This window comes from Dicentrarchus labrax, unplaced genomic scaffold, assembly GCF_905237075.1.
Source record: "Dicentrarchus labrax unplaced genomic scaffold, dlabrax2021, whole genome shotgun sequence".
NCBI classification, from domain to species: Eukaryota; Metazoa; Chordata; class Actinopteri; family Moronidae; genus Dicentrarchus; species Dicentrarchus labrax.
Window position 1 is genome coordinate 1,222,166 of NW_026136730.1, and position 16,006 is coordinate 1,238,171.

At 44.0% G+C, this 16,006-nt stretch overlaps 1 protein-coding gene and 3 non-coding genes across 13 annotated transcripts in view; 1 reads left to right on the forward strand and 3 right to left on the reverse strand.

Moving 5' to 3' along the window:
• The window catches only part of unm_hu7910 (un-named hu7910), a 32,336-nt gene that overhangs the window by 15,063 nt on the left and 1,267 nt on the right, over positions 1–16,006 (forward strand). For 4 of the 10 annotated variants that reach the window (XM_051393379.1, XM_051393370.1, XM_051393373.1 and 1 more), the window contains 21 exons: positions 5,379–5,432; positions 6,543–6,653; positions 6,866–6,907; positions 7,759–7,794; positions 8,089–8,133; positions 8,541–8,570; positions 8,683–8,715; positions 9,020–9,055; positions 9,567–9,614; positions 9,794–9,898; positions 11,012–11,047; positions 11,133–11,218; positions 11,326–11,412; positions 11,493–11,643; positions 13,082–13,218; positions 13,335–13,433; positions 13,715–13,804; positions 14,156–14,293; positions 14,376–14,511; positions 14,942–15,033; positions 15,553–15,686. In XM_051393379.1, the coding sequence (XP_051249339.1) occupies positions 5,379–5,432; positions 6,543–6,653; positions 6,866–6,907; positions 7,759–7,794; positions 8,089–8,133; positions 8,541–8,570; positions 8,683–8,715; positions 9,020–9,055; positions 9,567–9,614; positions 9,794–9,898; positions 11,012–11,047; positions 11,133–11,218; positions 11,326–11,412; positions 11,493–11,643; positions 13,082–13,218; positions 13,335–13,433; positions 13,715–13,804; positions 14,156–14,293; positions 14,376–14,511; positions 14,942–15,033; positions 15,553–15,686 (1,726 nt within the window). Of the gene's footprint in view, positions 1–506; positions 4,520–5,378; positions 5,433–6,542; positions 6,654–6,865; positions 6,908–7,758; positions 7,795–8,088; positions 8,134–8,540; positions 8,571–8,682; positions 8,716–9,019; positions 9,056–9,566; positions 9,615–9,793; positions 9,899–11,011; positions 11,048–11,132; positions 11,219–11,325; positions 11,413–11,492; positions 11,644–13,081; positions 13,219–13,334; positions 13,434–13,714; positions 13,805–14,155; positions 14,294–14,375; positions 14,512–14,941; positions 15,034–15,552; positions 15,687–16,006 lie in introns of those variants that run through there. The other 6 variants (XM_051393376.1, XM_051393377.1, XM_051393378.1 and 3 more) reach the window with 4 other exon arrangements.
• Positions 10,382–10,455, reverse strand: trnai-aau (transfer RNA isoleucine (anticodon AAU)). Its single transcript has one exon. It is a non-coding gene; the product is annotated as a tRNA-Ile (tRNA).
• Positions 12,075–12,148, reverse strand: trnai-aau (transfer RNA isoleucine (anticodon AAU)). The gene has a single exon. It is a non-coding gene; the product is annotated as a tRNA-Ile (tRNA).
• On the reverse strand, positions 14,043–14,116 carry trnai-aau (transfer RNA isoleucine (anticodon AAU)). The gene has a single exon. It is a non-coding gene; the product is annotated as a tRNA-Ile (tRNA).

Here is a 16,006-nt window from a genome sequence, read left to right on the forward strand (position 1 = left end):
ACGTCAGCATGAACTAACTGATTTCAACCAATAATATCCTGACATTCACCCGTCTGAGACAGACAGAGGACAGTTTGACAACATCGGTACCGAGGAGATTTATGGAGTTTCCAGATGGACTTGCTATAAGAAACTAAATGTCGCTAACCGTAATGTTAGATGCCGTTAGCTAGTTAGCTTGTGCAGCTAACGTTAGTTAACAAACTTAGCCTCGGAGTGGCAGGAGCCAAGAACCGGCAATAAAAACACTGCAGTACAGAAGTGACCTTCAGAGCAATGTAAGAGTAGGAGAACTATTACAGTTTTACTCACCTCAACTCTATTTGAAAGATTCTAGTTTTTCTTCGTAAACCCTAACCAAGACTTAACCAGAGTGCACTACCAAGCACTGTGTGATTTCTAACACTTCCCTGGTTGCTGTGTTATTGCGTGAACAAGTCGGTGTCAATGTGTTCGCTTCATGTGAATAATATTTCACGATCACCACCATTAAATCCAAACCTCAGACCAGCCTGTCCGAGGCACCAGGCTGCGCTCCGCTCTGAGGGAGGAGCTGAGGATGATCCACGAGAAGATGGAGGCCAAGAGGATCGCTCGCATCGCTCTGGCTGAGATCAGGGCCTTCCTCGCTGAGGAGGAGGAGGAGAGGGAGGCCGCCTGGGCTCTGAAGATGAAGATGCTGGAGGCCGCTGAGGAGGAGATGAGGGAGACTGAGAGGGAGAGGATGGAGAAGGAGAAGGCGGAGAAGGAGAGGATAGAGAAAGAGAGGATGGAGAAGGAGAAGGCGGAGAAGGAGAGGATAGAGAAGGAGAGGATAGAGAAGGAGAAGGAGAGAGCAGAGAAGGACAGGGCGGAGAAGGAGAGGATGGAGAAGGAGAAGGCAGAGAATGAGAGGATAGAGAAGGAAGCAAAGGAAAAAGCAGAGAAAGAGAGGATGGCTCGAGAGAGGGCGGAAAAAGAGAGACAAGAAATGGAGAGATTGACCAAAGAAAAGGTAGCCAGAGAAGAGAGGGAACGACTAGAGCGAGAGCGTGCGGAGAAAGAAAAGATGGAGAAAGAGCGTCTGGCCAGGGAACAGGAGAGGGCAGCCAAGGAAAAGGCGGAGAGGGAACAACGGGAGAAAGAAAGACTGGAAAGAGAGAGGGCCGAGAAGGAGAGGATGGAGAGGGAAAGACTAGCCAGAGAGAAGGAGAGGATGGAGAGAGAGAGGGCAGAGAAGGAGAGACTTGAGAAAGAAAGGATCGCCAAAGAAAGAGCAGAAAAAGAAAGGCTGGAGAGGGAGCGTATTGCCAAGGAAAGAGAGCAAATAGCCAGAGAGAAGGAACGCCAAGAAAAAGAACGCATCGCCAAAGAAAGAGCAGAAAAAGAAAGGATGGAGAAGGAACGCGTCGCTAAAGAAAGGGAAAGACTCGAGAAGGAGAGGATGGAGCGAGAGAGGGCCGAAAAGGAACGAATAGCCAAAGAAAGAGCTGAAAAAGAGAGGCTGGAGAGGGAACATATAGCTAAGGAAAGGGAAAGAACCGCCAGGGAAAAAGAGAGAGCAGAAAAGGAAAGACTGGAAAAAGAGAGACTAGCCAGAGAGAAGGAAAAGATGGAGAGAGCAGCCAGAGAGAAGGAAGAGAGGGAAAAGATGGAGAGGGAGCGCATCGCCAGGGAGAGGGCAAGAATCGCTCAGGAGAAGGAGAGATTAGAGAAAGAAAAAGCAGCTAAAGAGAAAGCAGAGAAAGAGAGACTGGAGAAGGAAAGGGCGGCGAGAGAGGAGAGGGAGAGGACGGAGAGAGCGGCGAAGGAAAGAGAGAGAGTCGCCCGGGAGAAGGAGAGGATGGAACAGGCAAGACTAGAGAAGGAAAAGCTGGAGAAAGAGAAAGCAGCAAGGGCCGAAAAGGAGAGAGCGGCTCGAGAGAAAGAGCTGATGGAGAGGCAGAGGCTTGCCAGAGAGAAGGCTTTTCGGGTTAAGATGGAGGCGGAACGAGCGGAGAGGGAGCGCAACGCCACGAAGAAACAAGAGCCCCTCGAGAGGAAAACAAACGCCACGCAGGCGAAAGCTCCGGCGGCGGAGGAGAGGAGTGGCAGAGCGAGTGCGTCCGCAGTCCGGAGAGAGGAGAAGGCGGCTGCGAGCGGGAAGAAAAAATGACCCCGCGGTACAAAGATCTCATAAATGGTGCTAGAACTCTGATTGGCTGCAGGGTCGGAGGAGGTGTGGCCTTCCTCTGTGACTGTCGGCTCTCGTTAAAAAGAGATGTTAACCGCTAAATGTATAAAGGATGCACACGTACGCCTCTTCCCGTATTTATAAAAGGAGAATGTGTGATATTGTTTGTTATCGGTATGAAAATAAGTCAGTAATAAAGTGAGTTGTAAATGAAACAATATCTGATATCTAAGTATCGATATGCAGACGGGTTTTTAATGGTGTTTCTAAAGTCCATTTATGGATAATTGATTGAGATTTATAAGACAGAAGTAGACGTCTTTGTTTTATGCATCTGGCCCCTGATGTATTTTGTATTATATTTTAGAGCAGATGATGTAATTTAAAAGCCACCGGCTGCAGTAAAGTAAAAGAAAAGTTAATAACGGACAAAAAAACAAAGTTCACCTTATCTGAGGGAATTTACTAATGTTGTGGCCTATATATCTGAATGTAGAAAATGGCTCATATTATAACCAGATGTGTCCGTTGTATGATGGTGTGTTCAGATCAATGCGAAGTACATTTTCACCTGGCTCCAGGTGCAGACAGCTGATGGGACCGTTAAGTAGCTAGTGGCAGCAGCTAATACAGTTAGCACATGCAGCAGTGCTGTGCCAGTCCCAGTTACAAGCCGCAGTTCCCGTTTGACGTTTGTTTTTCTGCGAATATCCGACACGTGAAAAGTGCGTTGACTCCTCTTCTCGGATAGCTCCAGTTGCTACCTCGTGGTCTTAAAGTCCTTAACTAACCACGGTAAGAAACAACTTAGCATTCATCAGTGGTGAATCAACACACACAGAACATTTAACCATTCAACCCATCTTAAGTACTGGTGATTGTTGCTAATCATATATATAACATGGTGTATTGATTGATGGTGCAGTGGTTTAAGGGTGTTTCAGAATTGAGTATTCTTAATCCTGAAATGTGTCAGGCAGGTAAAAAGGGAAATGTCCCCCACAAAAAAGTGTGAAAACTATTCCTTTTAAAATGATCTGTTTGCTTAAAGCTTGATCATCCTGCTGTTTGTCTGTCTGCATGCTGGGTTGATGTAAATGTTTTTAGTTTTATTTTGGTGAAGAAAGATTGTAAATCTAGAGAAGCAGAAGAGTCGACCCCTGATGTCTTATCTCTGATTCGTTCTCTGTTCTGTTGTTATTCTGGTGTTAAGACCTCATTACCAGAGCACGAACTCACTGAAGGGTTCAACTTAAGGAATTAACTTACAGATAGAGTTATACTTGAGATGTTTGCTTTTGTTTGGGTTTTTTTTCTCCATGAGATTCAGGTAGAGTCAGGTAGGATCGTTCCTCGTACACAGGAATGTTCTCCACTGCTCTGACTAGCTTTCTGGGAGTATTTATTTACTTTTATTGTTATATGAGCATTGGTTAAATGTCATTTAGTGCATCTGGTGAGTAGAAGAAGGGTTGAGTTCAATGCGATAGCAGTTCAAACGTCTGCTGAACTCGTAATAAGTGATATGTGCAGTAGAGACGTGTAGGGCACACAATGTTTCACTCACAGGACACGAGAGCTGCAACTAAAGGTTATTTTCACAATCAATCAATTAGTTATTTGGTCCATTAAATAGTCCAAAGCCATATGTGACGTCCTCAAATGTCTTGTTTTGTCCACAACCCAAAGAAATTCAGTCATAGAGGATTAAAGAAACCAGAAAATATTCATGTTTAAAGGTCCAGCATGTAATATTTAGTCAGAATAGACAAGAGATGGATATAAAATAGCCTAATAACGGGTGTGTTTTCTATTAGAGTGACATAATTCTGCCCGTATTGGTATCATATGAAAGTAGGTGTGCTGTGTAGTGCTCCACTAATGGATGCATCGCTTTACGAGTTGTAAATCATTGGATTTGCTTTATATTGACAATCTAAGAGAGTATTAGTTAACATAACATTAACAGAAATAATACTCGTGCAATTATAATATGCATTGTCAGTTATTAAAACAGTGGTTGTATTAGAGACAGATGTGTGATTTTACTGCTTTCATGGGAGCTTTTGTTACCTTAGAATGAGCTGGTTTTATCTACAGACGCCGCGGGTCTCCTTCCGTGGAGACCGCCATGTTTAACCGCCATGTTTTTACAGTAGCCCAGAAGGGACAATGCAAACAGTGGATCTAAATAGGGGCACCGTAGTTTCTCCCTCGCACTTGTTAAGAGAAACAAGTGAGCTGCACACACTGGACCTTTTAAAGGCTGCATTCTTCTGTCTGTTCATTGCACCGACTTTAAAATAATGTTGCTTTTTCCTTTTAAAATGTGATTTCAAAATAAATAAATCTTGGTTTTCAAATCAAGATGTTTGTCTTCCTTCTTGGTGTAATAGAAATAGTGTGTGTAGAGAGAGGCAGCCCTACAGGTTCCCTGGTTGAACTGAGTAATGAACATCACGTCCTCCCTCTTCTGTTTCACTGCTATCTTCCTCCAGCACAGCTTCCTCCTCTGTTCGCTCTCTCACGCTCTTGTTTCCTTCCCTCAGAATATAATCAGAGACTCCTGACCTCCTCGCTGCTGCTGCTGCTGGTGTGGGGCTTTCTTATAGCTGTAGCTATAATACACAATAATCTACAATGTTTTGGTTGATGAATTGATTGAATTAGAACACCTGTTGTTTTCTGTGAGGTGCTGTTGCAACTGTAAACCAACATCAGATCTGTAAGGGGTAATAATGCCTGTGGAGAGGTCCATTATGGGATGGTTCTGTCCCTGATAAAGAACACCTCTGAGGGCATTATGCTGCTTATGTGGTGATCAGTACTGGAAGAAGTACTCAGAGTAAAAGTTATGATACCACAGTGGAGAAATACAAGATTCTACGTAGTTGAAGTAGAAAAGTAACAAAAATAAAAGCACTCATTATGCAGAATTTCAGAATAATGTATAATGTCATTATAATTATTGATGCATTCATGTGTTCATCACTTTAATGTTGCAGCAGAAAGTAAATGTAAGTTGTTTAATAGAAGAATTACCAAACGCCAGGGAGAAGAAAATAAGCTTATTAAGTTTGTATGATTGTTAAAAATGATTTAAATATAATACATAATACAGACAGATTATTGAATAAAAAGTTCCCAAAACAGGAAATAATCTGCCACTGAAATGTCCCACTGAGGTCGACTGTGTCTGATCCCTGAACTTCTAACCACTGAACAGGTCTGAAAGAGGCAGAGGCCCCACATGTGGAAGATTTACCTGAGGAGAGAACAGGTGAGCACACACACACACACACACACACACACACACACACACACACACACACACACACACACACACACTGTTGTCTCCCAGACAAGCGAGCTGACCTGATACCTGAGAAAACCTCCCAGTCGGTGTTTCATTATATTCCCACCTGTGAGTTCGGACCCGAGGGCGCGTCTGCCTCCACTGACCTCTGCTGAGCGTAACTCTGATCCCAGGTCTGCGTCAGATGAGACCGAACACTAACAAAGAGTCACAGAAGCTTCATATCAGCTCCACCCAGCTTCACTTTCACAGCAGGAGCTGCCCAGTACAACCAGTACAACCAGTACTGCCACTGAGGTCCTCTGCTGTGAAACATAAAGGAGCTAAAACTATTAGTCAAGTAACTTAATTATAATCAAATATTTTAATAATCTGTTGGTTAATTAGACTATTAGCCTCTCTGACACGCACTGGGACCAACTGGTGTTCAACAGGGCGTTTGTGGGATCATGGGAGTTGAAGACAACATGGGAGTTGTTGTCTTCACCACCATTGGCGTCATTGCAGTCAGCTTCTCCCGGTTAGGATTCCTTCAGTGTTCATGGTTCAGGAGGTTTCTACCGGGAGCCCAATGATCCACAGAGGTCTCCTCCTCTCCAACACAAACAGACCCGCTGATTAAAACCACTAAACACACTGAATAAAGCAGTTCCACCTTAAACACACTGAATAAAGCAGTTCCACCTTAACAATCACTGCTTCTCCCACGCTGTTGGACAGACAAAGGACGTCCCGGAGGGGCTGCGAGCCGAGCTGCTGCTAACGTTAGCTCAGCTTGTTTCTCTGATAACTTAAGATCCAGACGTCCGATGACTAAAATCCTTCATCCGGTTCAAATCTAGAGTTAAAAAGCACCAAGATCTAAACAGTGGATGGTAACAATGTGGCTTCAGACTGGATCAACAGTCAATGTGTGACAGCTTCTGGCAGACAACCACAACTCAACTACATACAGAACATATAGAGTTTATACAGAGTTTAATGAGGAACTGTTACACATTATAGATCCACCATGTTTTTAACTTTAATGTATCTGTATCTTCTCTATGGCGCCCTCCATCTCCCATACAAAAGAAACCACTGAGCCTGTGGTTGAAACAACCAATCAGCAAGCTGCAGAGCCACAGGGGGCGGAGCCAACAGACGCCACATCATCCGAAACACCAGCTGAGGAGACTGTGTCAGGTGTGTGTGTGTGTGTGTGTGTGTGTGTGTGTGTGTGTGTGTGTGTGTGTGTGTGTGTGTGTGTGTGTGTGTGTGTATTTCTGACGGGCCTGCAGTGAACGTCTCTTTGAGCGTTTCAATATCAATAAATCATTCATTTGTAGATATTATGGATCGTGATGGTACAAAAACATCTAGTTGCTGCTTTCTTGAACTCAGTTTTTATTGATCAGTTTCAGAGAGCGGCCCCTCACCTGTCGACGACGATGACGAAGGTACGTAACGTCACAGCTAACAGCGAGTATAATGAGGAAGGTGTTTGTTTTGGATGTGTATTGATCGGCAGCACAGATAATCACTGTTCTCTGTAACTGAACAGCAGCTCCACTGCTCTTTGGATTTGCTGCTGTGTGTGAGCTGCTCTGATGTTCCAACGCTACTTTTCCTCCTTCAGATTATTTGCCTGTTATTTGCTTTAATATAAATATATGTATGTGGACCTCCTGGTGGTGAGTGGATGATAGCACACGGTGATCATTTAGATATCTCAGATTACTTTATTCTTCTTTACGTTAATGTAAAATGGAAAGTCCTGTTTGGCGCTGGCAGTATGAGACACTCATTCAGACTCTGGTCACAGTTTCTTGTGTCATGTTACTCACTGTGGCCTCGTTTTCCATCTGGATCTCTATGGAAACAACTCAACAATGTCAGTATAACGTAGTTGTAATGTCTTAAATCATTAAAAATAAATGCAAGTTGATTTTCTTTGCTATTTTATTTTATTTATTTATTACAACAGGAAGTATTATACAACATTTTACTGTGTTACCATTGGTAATCCAGAAATGGGCAAAGAGGTGGAGCTGACACGGGCAGAATGAAGCCCACCTGTCACTCAAAGCGACCACGCCCTTAATTGTGCATAACTTTAAGCCTTAATATAACTTAAACAGGTGAGTTGTTTAAAGATTCACCCCCGTACAGCTGTCATAAAGAGGAAACAGACTCACTGCTGGGTGTCCACATACTTATGGCCACATTGTGCATCAGTCTGTATTGATACCTGCTGTCTGCCCTGTGATCCACCTGTGATCAGCCGGTGACGTGTCTGTGTCTGATCCAGTCTCTAGATCTCAGGATGTGGAGTCTGAAATCCAAGGTTGGTCCTGCTGCGCACTGTGTGGCTTAGCGGCTGCTGTGTTGTGGATGTGTCTCTGTGAAGGTTTTCCTGCATGTTGAACATTTCACTCTCACCTTCGTAGCTTCACACTCTCTCTCTCTCTCTGATTGTTTCCCTCAAACAGTCTGAAAGATCAGCTGATAATCTGCTAACAGAGACACACACATCCTGTTCATATGCTCTGTGTGTGTGTGTGTGTGTGTGTGTGTGTGTGTGTGTGTGTGTGTGTGTGTTTTAACCTGTGTTTTAACCTGTGTGCTTTGGTATCTCCAGCTGCTGTCCCTCTCCCTCCGTTGGTGGAAGACGACTTTGTGCCAGGTCAGTTTTCCGAGGACGACCTGATAAGTGAATTCAAACATCCTGATGAGACCTGAATGTGTCTGTGGGGTATAAATAAAATAAAATGTATAAAATATGTTTTAATAAGTCTGGATTGTTTAATTCCTATTGTCCTATCCTAGAAATATGATATTCAGTTGAAACTCTGCAGTATAAGAGCCGATCTGAGTCAGAATCAATGTGTTTCAGATGATCATTTATTCTTCCTGCTGCTGATTTCTGCTCTCAGCCTTTAAACTGTTATATTAAACTGTTACTGACGTGTGTGTGTGTGTGTGTGTGTGTGTGTGTGTGTGTGTGTGTGTGTGTGTGTGTGTGTGTGTGTGTGTGTGTGTGTGTGTGTGTGTGTGTGTGTGTGTGTGTGTGTGTGTGTGTGTGTGTTACAGATGATCCTCGAGACAGCGTGCATCCTTATGGTGAGTACAATCTCTTTTCCTCCGTCCTCTGCTTTTACTAAATGTCTGTAGTTTTTTATAATAAGCCGCTCCTGCTGTGTTGATGGTTGTGTTTTTATCTCCTTTGTTTCAGAGGATCAGGCTGACGGCATAGACACAGCTGGAGGTGAGTGGTTTAACTAAATGGTTCATGTGCTGAGGTTAGCAGAGCGAGCTGATGTTGGAAGACTCGCCTGGTTGGGAACAAGCTAGTGTCCTCGCAGAGCGACAGCAGCAGAGGTAGCGTTGACGAGGACGGCGTTGCCCCACCGTTGTAGTGTCTGAGAATGGAAACACGCAGTGGACTGAATCCTCGTGCTTTTATGGCCCCGCTCCAGTGGAGGCTGTATTCCTAACTGTACAGTAGTGCTGCTGTTAAGAATAGTGCAGCTAGAGCAGATGGAGTGATGGTTGTTGTACGTTTGTTGCAGTTCTGTTGGAGGAGCCGTCGCCAGAGGAGAGCGTCGGTGAGTCAAACAGATCATAATGATCGATAACTCGCAGTTTGCTTTGGTCTGATGTGGTTTGGTTCACTCTTGTTGTGTAGTTTTTTTTTGTTTTTCTGGTGTTCTGGTTTGATAAAGTGATATTTGCTCTAGTTTGTTTAGTTGTTATTGTTTATTTTGTTGTATTTAGTTTGTTTAAGGACCTGTTTAGTGTAGATTAAAAGATGATGTAACTTGTGAATCAGTGAGCTGTAGAGGTGCTGGTAGATGGTCCAGGCTAGCTGTTTCCCCCTGTTTCCAGTCTTGATGCTAAGCTAAGCTAACCGGCTGCTGTCTGTAGCTTCATAATGATCGTACAGACTTGAGAGTGATATTGATCTTCTGATTTACGAACGCACTAATAAAGTCATAAAAAAGAGACGAGTTGTTTTACAGTGGTGGATATAAGCGTTTTCACTGCTATCGACCTCTGTGAGCTGTGTTCGCTGAAAATAAGCCTTAATGTTGTTTTCTTTTTCTGTTTGTTGTGTAGTGGAGTCGGGGGAATACTTGACAAGCTCCAGAGTCACACAGGAAGCAGGTACAGTAAGAATTCTCTGAATTTAAAGTCTCACATGTGGTGAATTGCTGAAGGTTTGACGTCTGAAGTTCAGGAAATGTTAAAAAAATGTTGCTTTTCATGAACTCATAATAAACAATCAATACATCACCTACCCTAACTGTAAGTTCACAAACACTGTGCTGTGTATCTCCTGTCAGAGCCGGCCGTAGAAGCAGAGAACCAGTCTGAACCAGCGCCAGAACCAGAACCAGAACCACAGAGTGAAACACCCAGAGAGACGGAGAGCGGACCAGAGTCTGAGGGTGAGCACACACAGTCAGGGCTGTTAGAGTGTGAGGAGGCAAAGACTCTTCACCTGCTCCCTCGTATCACTCCAGTAAGCCCCTCCCACCAAACGGTTGTGGGAAAGTCTTATCAGGCCGCTTTTCCACCAACTTACCGGTAGTTCTGGTTCTTGAACCGGTTTCCATCAACAGTGGGAATTTCACAATAAGGAGATAAGGACACGCTGTCTTTGGAAGACTTCTGTAAAAAATGGACTCTTACCAGCCATAATGAAACTGTCCCGGTGCGGATATACAATGCTTCTGACAATCAGCAATAATATAACAGCCCCTCTGTCAGAAACAGTGAAACACCCCCATCTAGTGGCCAATGGTGAGATGACAGTTTCACCACACAAAGAGTTTATAGTTTATAGATGAGCTCCTTCTCGACCAGCAGCATGTTCAGGCAGTAAGTGTTGGTTTCTGTCCTCTGTACACATCTGTCCTTTAAAAGCCACATGGCCCGTACGGGGATCGAACCCGCGACCTTGGCGTTATTAGCACCACGCTCTAACCAACTGAGCTAACCGGCCACAGAAAACATTATGTGTCATCGTTTTTTTTTTTTTCTATTTGTTTTCTTTGTCAAATTGATGATTTTATTTCTTTTAGTTTAAAGTAACAATACTTACTTAACACGTTTTAAATATATGTATAAATATATGTAATTTTACTCAAGCTGCTGTGTGTAGACAGAGCTTATGAACACTGGCAAATTAATTAATAATACACATTTGAGAGTAAAATAAAGAGTCAATATTTCACACCGTTTATATTATTGATTATCTGTAGAGTTTAGGCGTCAGAATGTGTGTATATCTGTGTGTGATTATCCCTGTTATACCCTTATATCAGGGCCCTTATTAATCCTCCAGGATACAAACATTATCATTATCAGAGCTCTTAAAATGTAATTCAGTATTTTTCCATAAAAACATATAAAACCATCCTTAATAAACAATGTTGTCTCAAACAAAGTCCTCCCAGATTATAATAAATATTAAAAAATAACGACTTTTATCCTTTATCTATCTTTTTCTTCTCATTGAGTGTTAAATGTCAGTGTGTGTCTCCTCTCCTGCGTCATAGGATCAACCGGGAAACAGGCTGAGCTCAAAGAAAAAGGTAAAAACTGCGCAGTTGTTGCATCTTCACTCACGCAGCTTCCTGCTTGTCTTTCATCGCCTCTTCTTTTCTCTCTCTCCTCCAGCAAAGAAGAAGAAACCAAAACTGTTGAATAAGTTGGACAAAACCATTAAAGCCGAAATCGACGCTGCAGAAAAGCTTCGCAAGAAGGTACAGACGTGATACAGAACTCGGGCCGCAGCAGTACGTGTCCTTATAGAATAGTTAGTTTGAGCTCTTCTCATTTATTTTTTATTTATCTGTCCTCTTTCGATCAGGGTAAGCTGGAGGAGGCGTTGAGAGCGTTTGATACGCTGGTGCTGCGGCATCCACAGAGCCCCCGCGCTCGCTACGGAAAAGCCCAGGTACAGTACGGGGAACCACTACTGCACTGATACTGGATCTGAACCCCTTTTATAATAATGTGTGTGTGTGTGTGTGGCAGGCGGAGGACGACCTGGCTGAGAAGCTGCGTAGTAACGACATGCTGCAGAAAGCCATCAACACCTACAGAGAAGCTGCTGAGCTTCCTGATGTGACCCCCGACCTCCTGAGAGCCGCACTCAAGAGACGAGCCGAGCGACAGCAGTTCCTGGGTAACACAGAGATACTACAGACACTACAGACACTACTACTGCACTTCTGCTTTTGTCAGCTGTCTGTCAGACATAATGTGTCCGACAGCGACTTGGTGACACTTCCAACAAGTCTGAAATAATCAGAAAAAGCGGGCAGAAGCAGCAGGATGTCCCTGATTAGACTCTAAACTTTAGTGTATCATAGAGCGGTCTAGCAAATCCAGCTCCAAACCAACCGCAGAGGATGTCATGTTCAAGGCTGCAAGGTTTTCCAGTTTTCATCGAAACGCATTTATTTGATTAAAATGACCAAATATCCTGGAAATAATTGTATTTTATCTCCACACACAGTCTGAAACTTTGTATTCCTCCATTCACAACACAGGATTATAAAACCACAGCTTCTACTGAAGCTTAGTGACTGAATGAGTGTTGACTTAAAAGCTTAGTGGCCCGTACGGGGATCGAACCCGCGACCTTGGCGTTATTAGCACCACGCTCTAACCAACTGAGCTAACCGGCCAAGTTGTGCTCTTTGTGCTCAGAAATCCGGTGTGATGCGTCAGTGTCTGAATGACCACTGTGACATTGTTTGTGTGAACGTTAGTGTGTTAGTGGCCCCGTTTAACTTATTTCTTTCTTTGTGTGAAAAATATTGTGTCCATTTCGTCCCAGCGTATCGGCGACAACCGGAACAACTACAACGTGCTTTGGACAGATTCAGTTGTTTTCTGCTCCTACACACTACACAGATGTGTGAGGTCACAGTGGACATCATCAGGCTGATCCTTAGTAGTCTAACCTCATTATTGGAGTGATGTCTTAAAAGCAACTTGGCCAGTGTGGGGGTCGAACCCACGACCTTGGCGTTATTAATGAGAGTTGCAATCACCCGATACCACTAAATCCTACACTCTGGTCCTTTTAAAGGGGAACCTGGCAACTATTTCAACTTAATAAACCCGTGTAGAAATCATTTGGATGGTTAAATGGCCTGTTCCGGTGTTAATGGTGACTTTCCCCGCTCCCCCCAGCGTCCCCAGGCGGAAAAACAATCTTGCAACTTTGGGACTACCGTCCCGTTAAGTTGGAAATAGGAAGTATCGCGAGAAGAAAGAACGAGCGAGAAACACGAACGGCTTTACGGCAATTCCACATAAACACACACGCCCCCCTCAATACCGGTTAGCCACGCCGGCTATAAGAACAAGCGACGATGAATGTATTACCCACCTCGGTAGACATTGCTCCGCACGAAAAAGTTGCCCGGCAACAAATGCACATCAGCAGCGGTAGAAAGGGGGAGGAGGGGTCGCAAGTGAGTCTTTTTACGACAGTGTTTTGAAATATACGTCCCAGAGCTGTAGGGGGAGCTCTTCACGACAAAAGTGAAAACCAAAGAAGAAATGGCTAGGGTTGCCAAGTTCCCCTTTAAAGCTGAAGTTTGCTCTCTCAGGTCGGATGCGTGGGTCTCTGGCGACTCTGGAGAGGCTGACCCAGATCTTCCCAGAAGACATCAGTCTAAAGAACGAACTGGGCGTCGCCCACCTGTTGCTAGGAGACAACAAGGGCGCCAAGAAGGTGTACGAAGAGGTTTGTGTGTATGCTGATAGTTTCCCACTTTTTGTGAGTGACAGGAGTTTGCTAAAGACGTTCTCTCTCTCTCTCTCTCTCTGTATCTCTGATTGGTTGTCTGGCCTCACCCACAGGTTCTGGCGGTTTCCCCCGGCAACGGCTTCGCTAAAGTTCATTACGGCTTCATCCTGAAGTCGGAGAACAAGATAGCAGAGAGTATACCGTACCTGAAGGTAAACCGACACGTTTGTTTGTTTGTTTGTTTGTTTGTTTGTTTGTTTGTTTGTTTGTTTGTTCACATGTCCACAGGGAAGACAGAGAACCTGTAAATGTGCACATACAGGGAGCCGGTCGGGAACTATCACCGCCCGTACTCTGCTTTCTGACTTTTAATCTAGTTTGTTAACAAGATTTTTCTTTATATAAACGACTCGTAAGAAATCAGCCGACCGTAACTTAAGTACGAGGAAACCCCTCAAACCCACATCGTCACTGCCATCCTCTGTCTCTCCAGGAGGGTTTGGAGTCAGGTGAACCGGGGACGGATGACGGGCGTTTTTATTTCCACCTGGGTGACGCCCTGCAGAGGGTCGGAGACAAAAGTGTGAGTAACCCCCCCCCCGACACACACACACACACACACACATACACAGCCTCTTAAATCTGTGTTTCTACAGTAGCCCAGAATAGACAAACCAAACTTTGACTTTAGATTGAGCTGTTGATGTGTTTCACGTAGTTTCTCCCAGTCACACTTGGGAGGGAGAGTGAAGCGAGTGAGTTGCAATCTGCATCTGCAACTAACACACTAAATAGTACATACGGGTCTTTTAAAAACTGTGTGGCCCGTACGGGGATCGAACCCGCGACCTTGGCGTTATTAGCACCACGCTCTAACCAACTGAGCTAACCGGCCATATAAGTTCTGCCTAACTGTTTCTAACTGTCTCTTCAGGCCTATCACTGGTACGAGTTGGGTCACCAACACGGTCATTTTGCCTCAGTGTGGCAGAGATCTCTGTACAACGTGGACGGGCTGAAGGCTCAGCCCTGGTGGACGCCTAAAGAGACCGGATACAACGACCTGGTCAAGGTGAAGTGTCAGAGTGTGTTTACATGCGTACGAGGCAGAGTTTCTTGTTTTCTTTCAGTGAAAAATATGTGCGTATCTTTAGACGTTGGAGAGGAACTGGAAGACGATCAGGGACGAGGCTCTGGCTGTGATGGACCAAAACACTGGATTATTCATACCTGAGGAGGAGAACCTGAGGGAGAAAGGAGAGTGGGGCCAGTACACACTCTGGCAACAAGGTACACTAATTTCTTGACTGATCAGCTATACAGACAGCGGTGGAGAGCCGCACACTCACCACGCCACTGAAAGTGCTATAAAAACACCGTAAGCGGCACTAGGGCATCAGATAACTTTAAACTAACTTAGCACAGCTTCCAAATTATCCAGATTATTAAAGATATATTTAAACTCACCATTCATGTCAGCTGGTTGAAAGATGTACCGACGATACAGTTCATTCAAGCAAAAGACTTTTGAAGCAACAAACACACTCTTTATCTTTGTGTTTTGGTCTCTGATTAGACGTCACCTTGCACTTCGGTACCTTTTTCACTGTTCTCTGACGTTTTATAGAAGGACTAAGTGAAAAAATGACCAACAGAATAATTGATAATGAGTAATAACTGTGGCTGTAATGAGGTGTGCCTGTATTTTTTGTGTATTTAGGGAAAAAAGCTGGAAGTTCCTGTCAGGGCGTCCCAAAGACCTGCTCACTGCTGGAGAGATACCCTGAAGCTACAGGCTGCAAGAGAGGACAGGTACACACAGATATTCCTTTTAAATGCACCAGAAGACGAAACACAATCTTTTCACTTCTCTTATTTAGAGTCTATCTCGCAAATTATACTTTCCCAAGGATCAGTCTGGAAGACGGAGAGTCAAACGTGCTTAATTAGTTCCAGTTTTGTTTGTTAAAATTAGTAATGTGAATATTTCCAGCCAATGTTTCTGTCTTCTAAGCCAGCAGTTCCCAACCTTTTCCCTTCCTTCTCGTGTTCTACTGTCAGGATATGGTGATATCGCTTCGTCTTACAATCAGGATGCTTTCTTGTTTAGGCCATCAACATGTTTCTGGACTGATTTCATCGCTTAAAATCTGCTGCTGCTTGCAAATGATCAGCTTGACTTTAAAATCAAATGCAGGCTTTTACCCTCTGAACCAGGACTGTTTCACAACATAACTCAGATCTGATTACGGAGTCAGTTTAGTGAAGATAATCTGTGTGTGTGTGTGTGTGTGTGTGTGTGTGTGTGTGTGTGTGTGTGTGTGTGTTCAGATTAAGTTCTCAGTCATGCAGCCAGGTACTCATGTGTGGCCTCACACTGGTCCCACTAACTGCAGACTGAGGATGCACCTCGGCCTCGTCATCCCCAAACAGGGCTGCAGGATCCGCTGCACCGACCAGACCAGGTACTGGACTCCTCCTCTTCCTCCTCGTTCCATTTCTCACCTCCTCCTCTTCCTCTTTGTGTCCATACAATTTTATTTATTCAATCTTTTCTCATCAATCTGATTTCTCCTCTCCTTCTTTCCTTTAAACATCTCCTTGCTTTGTTTCCTCTCCTCATCTCTTCTCTCAAAAAACATTTCATCTTTAATTTTCCTTTTTGATATGAAGGAGTTTTTTTTCACACAAATGAAATCTGATTGATTTGTGATCAGATTCCAAATATAATAAAACCAGAATTATTAGTTCATTAGTTAATTATTAGAGACTCAGAATCTCTGTG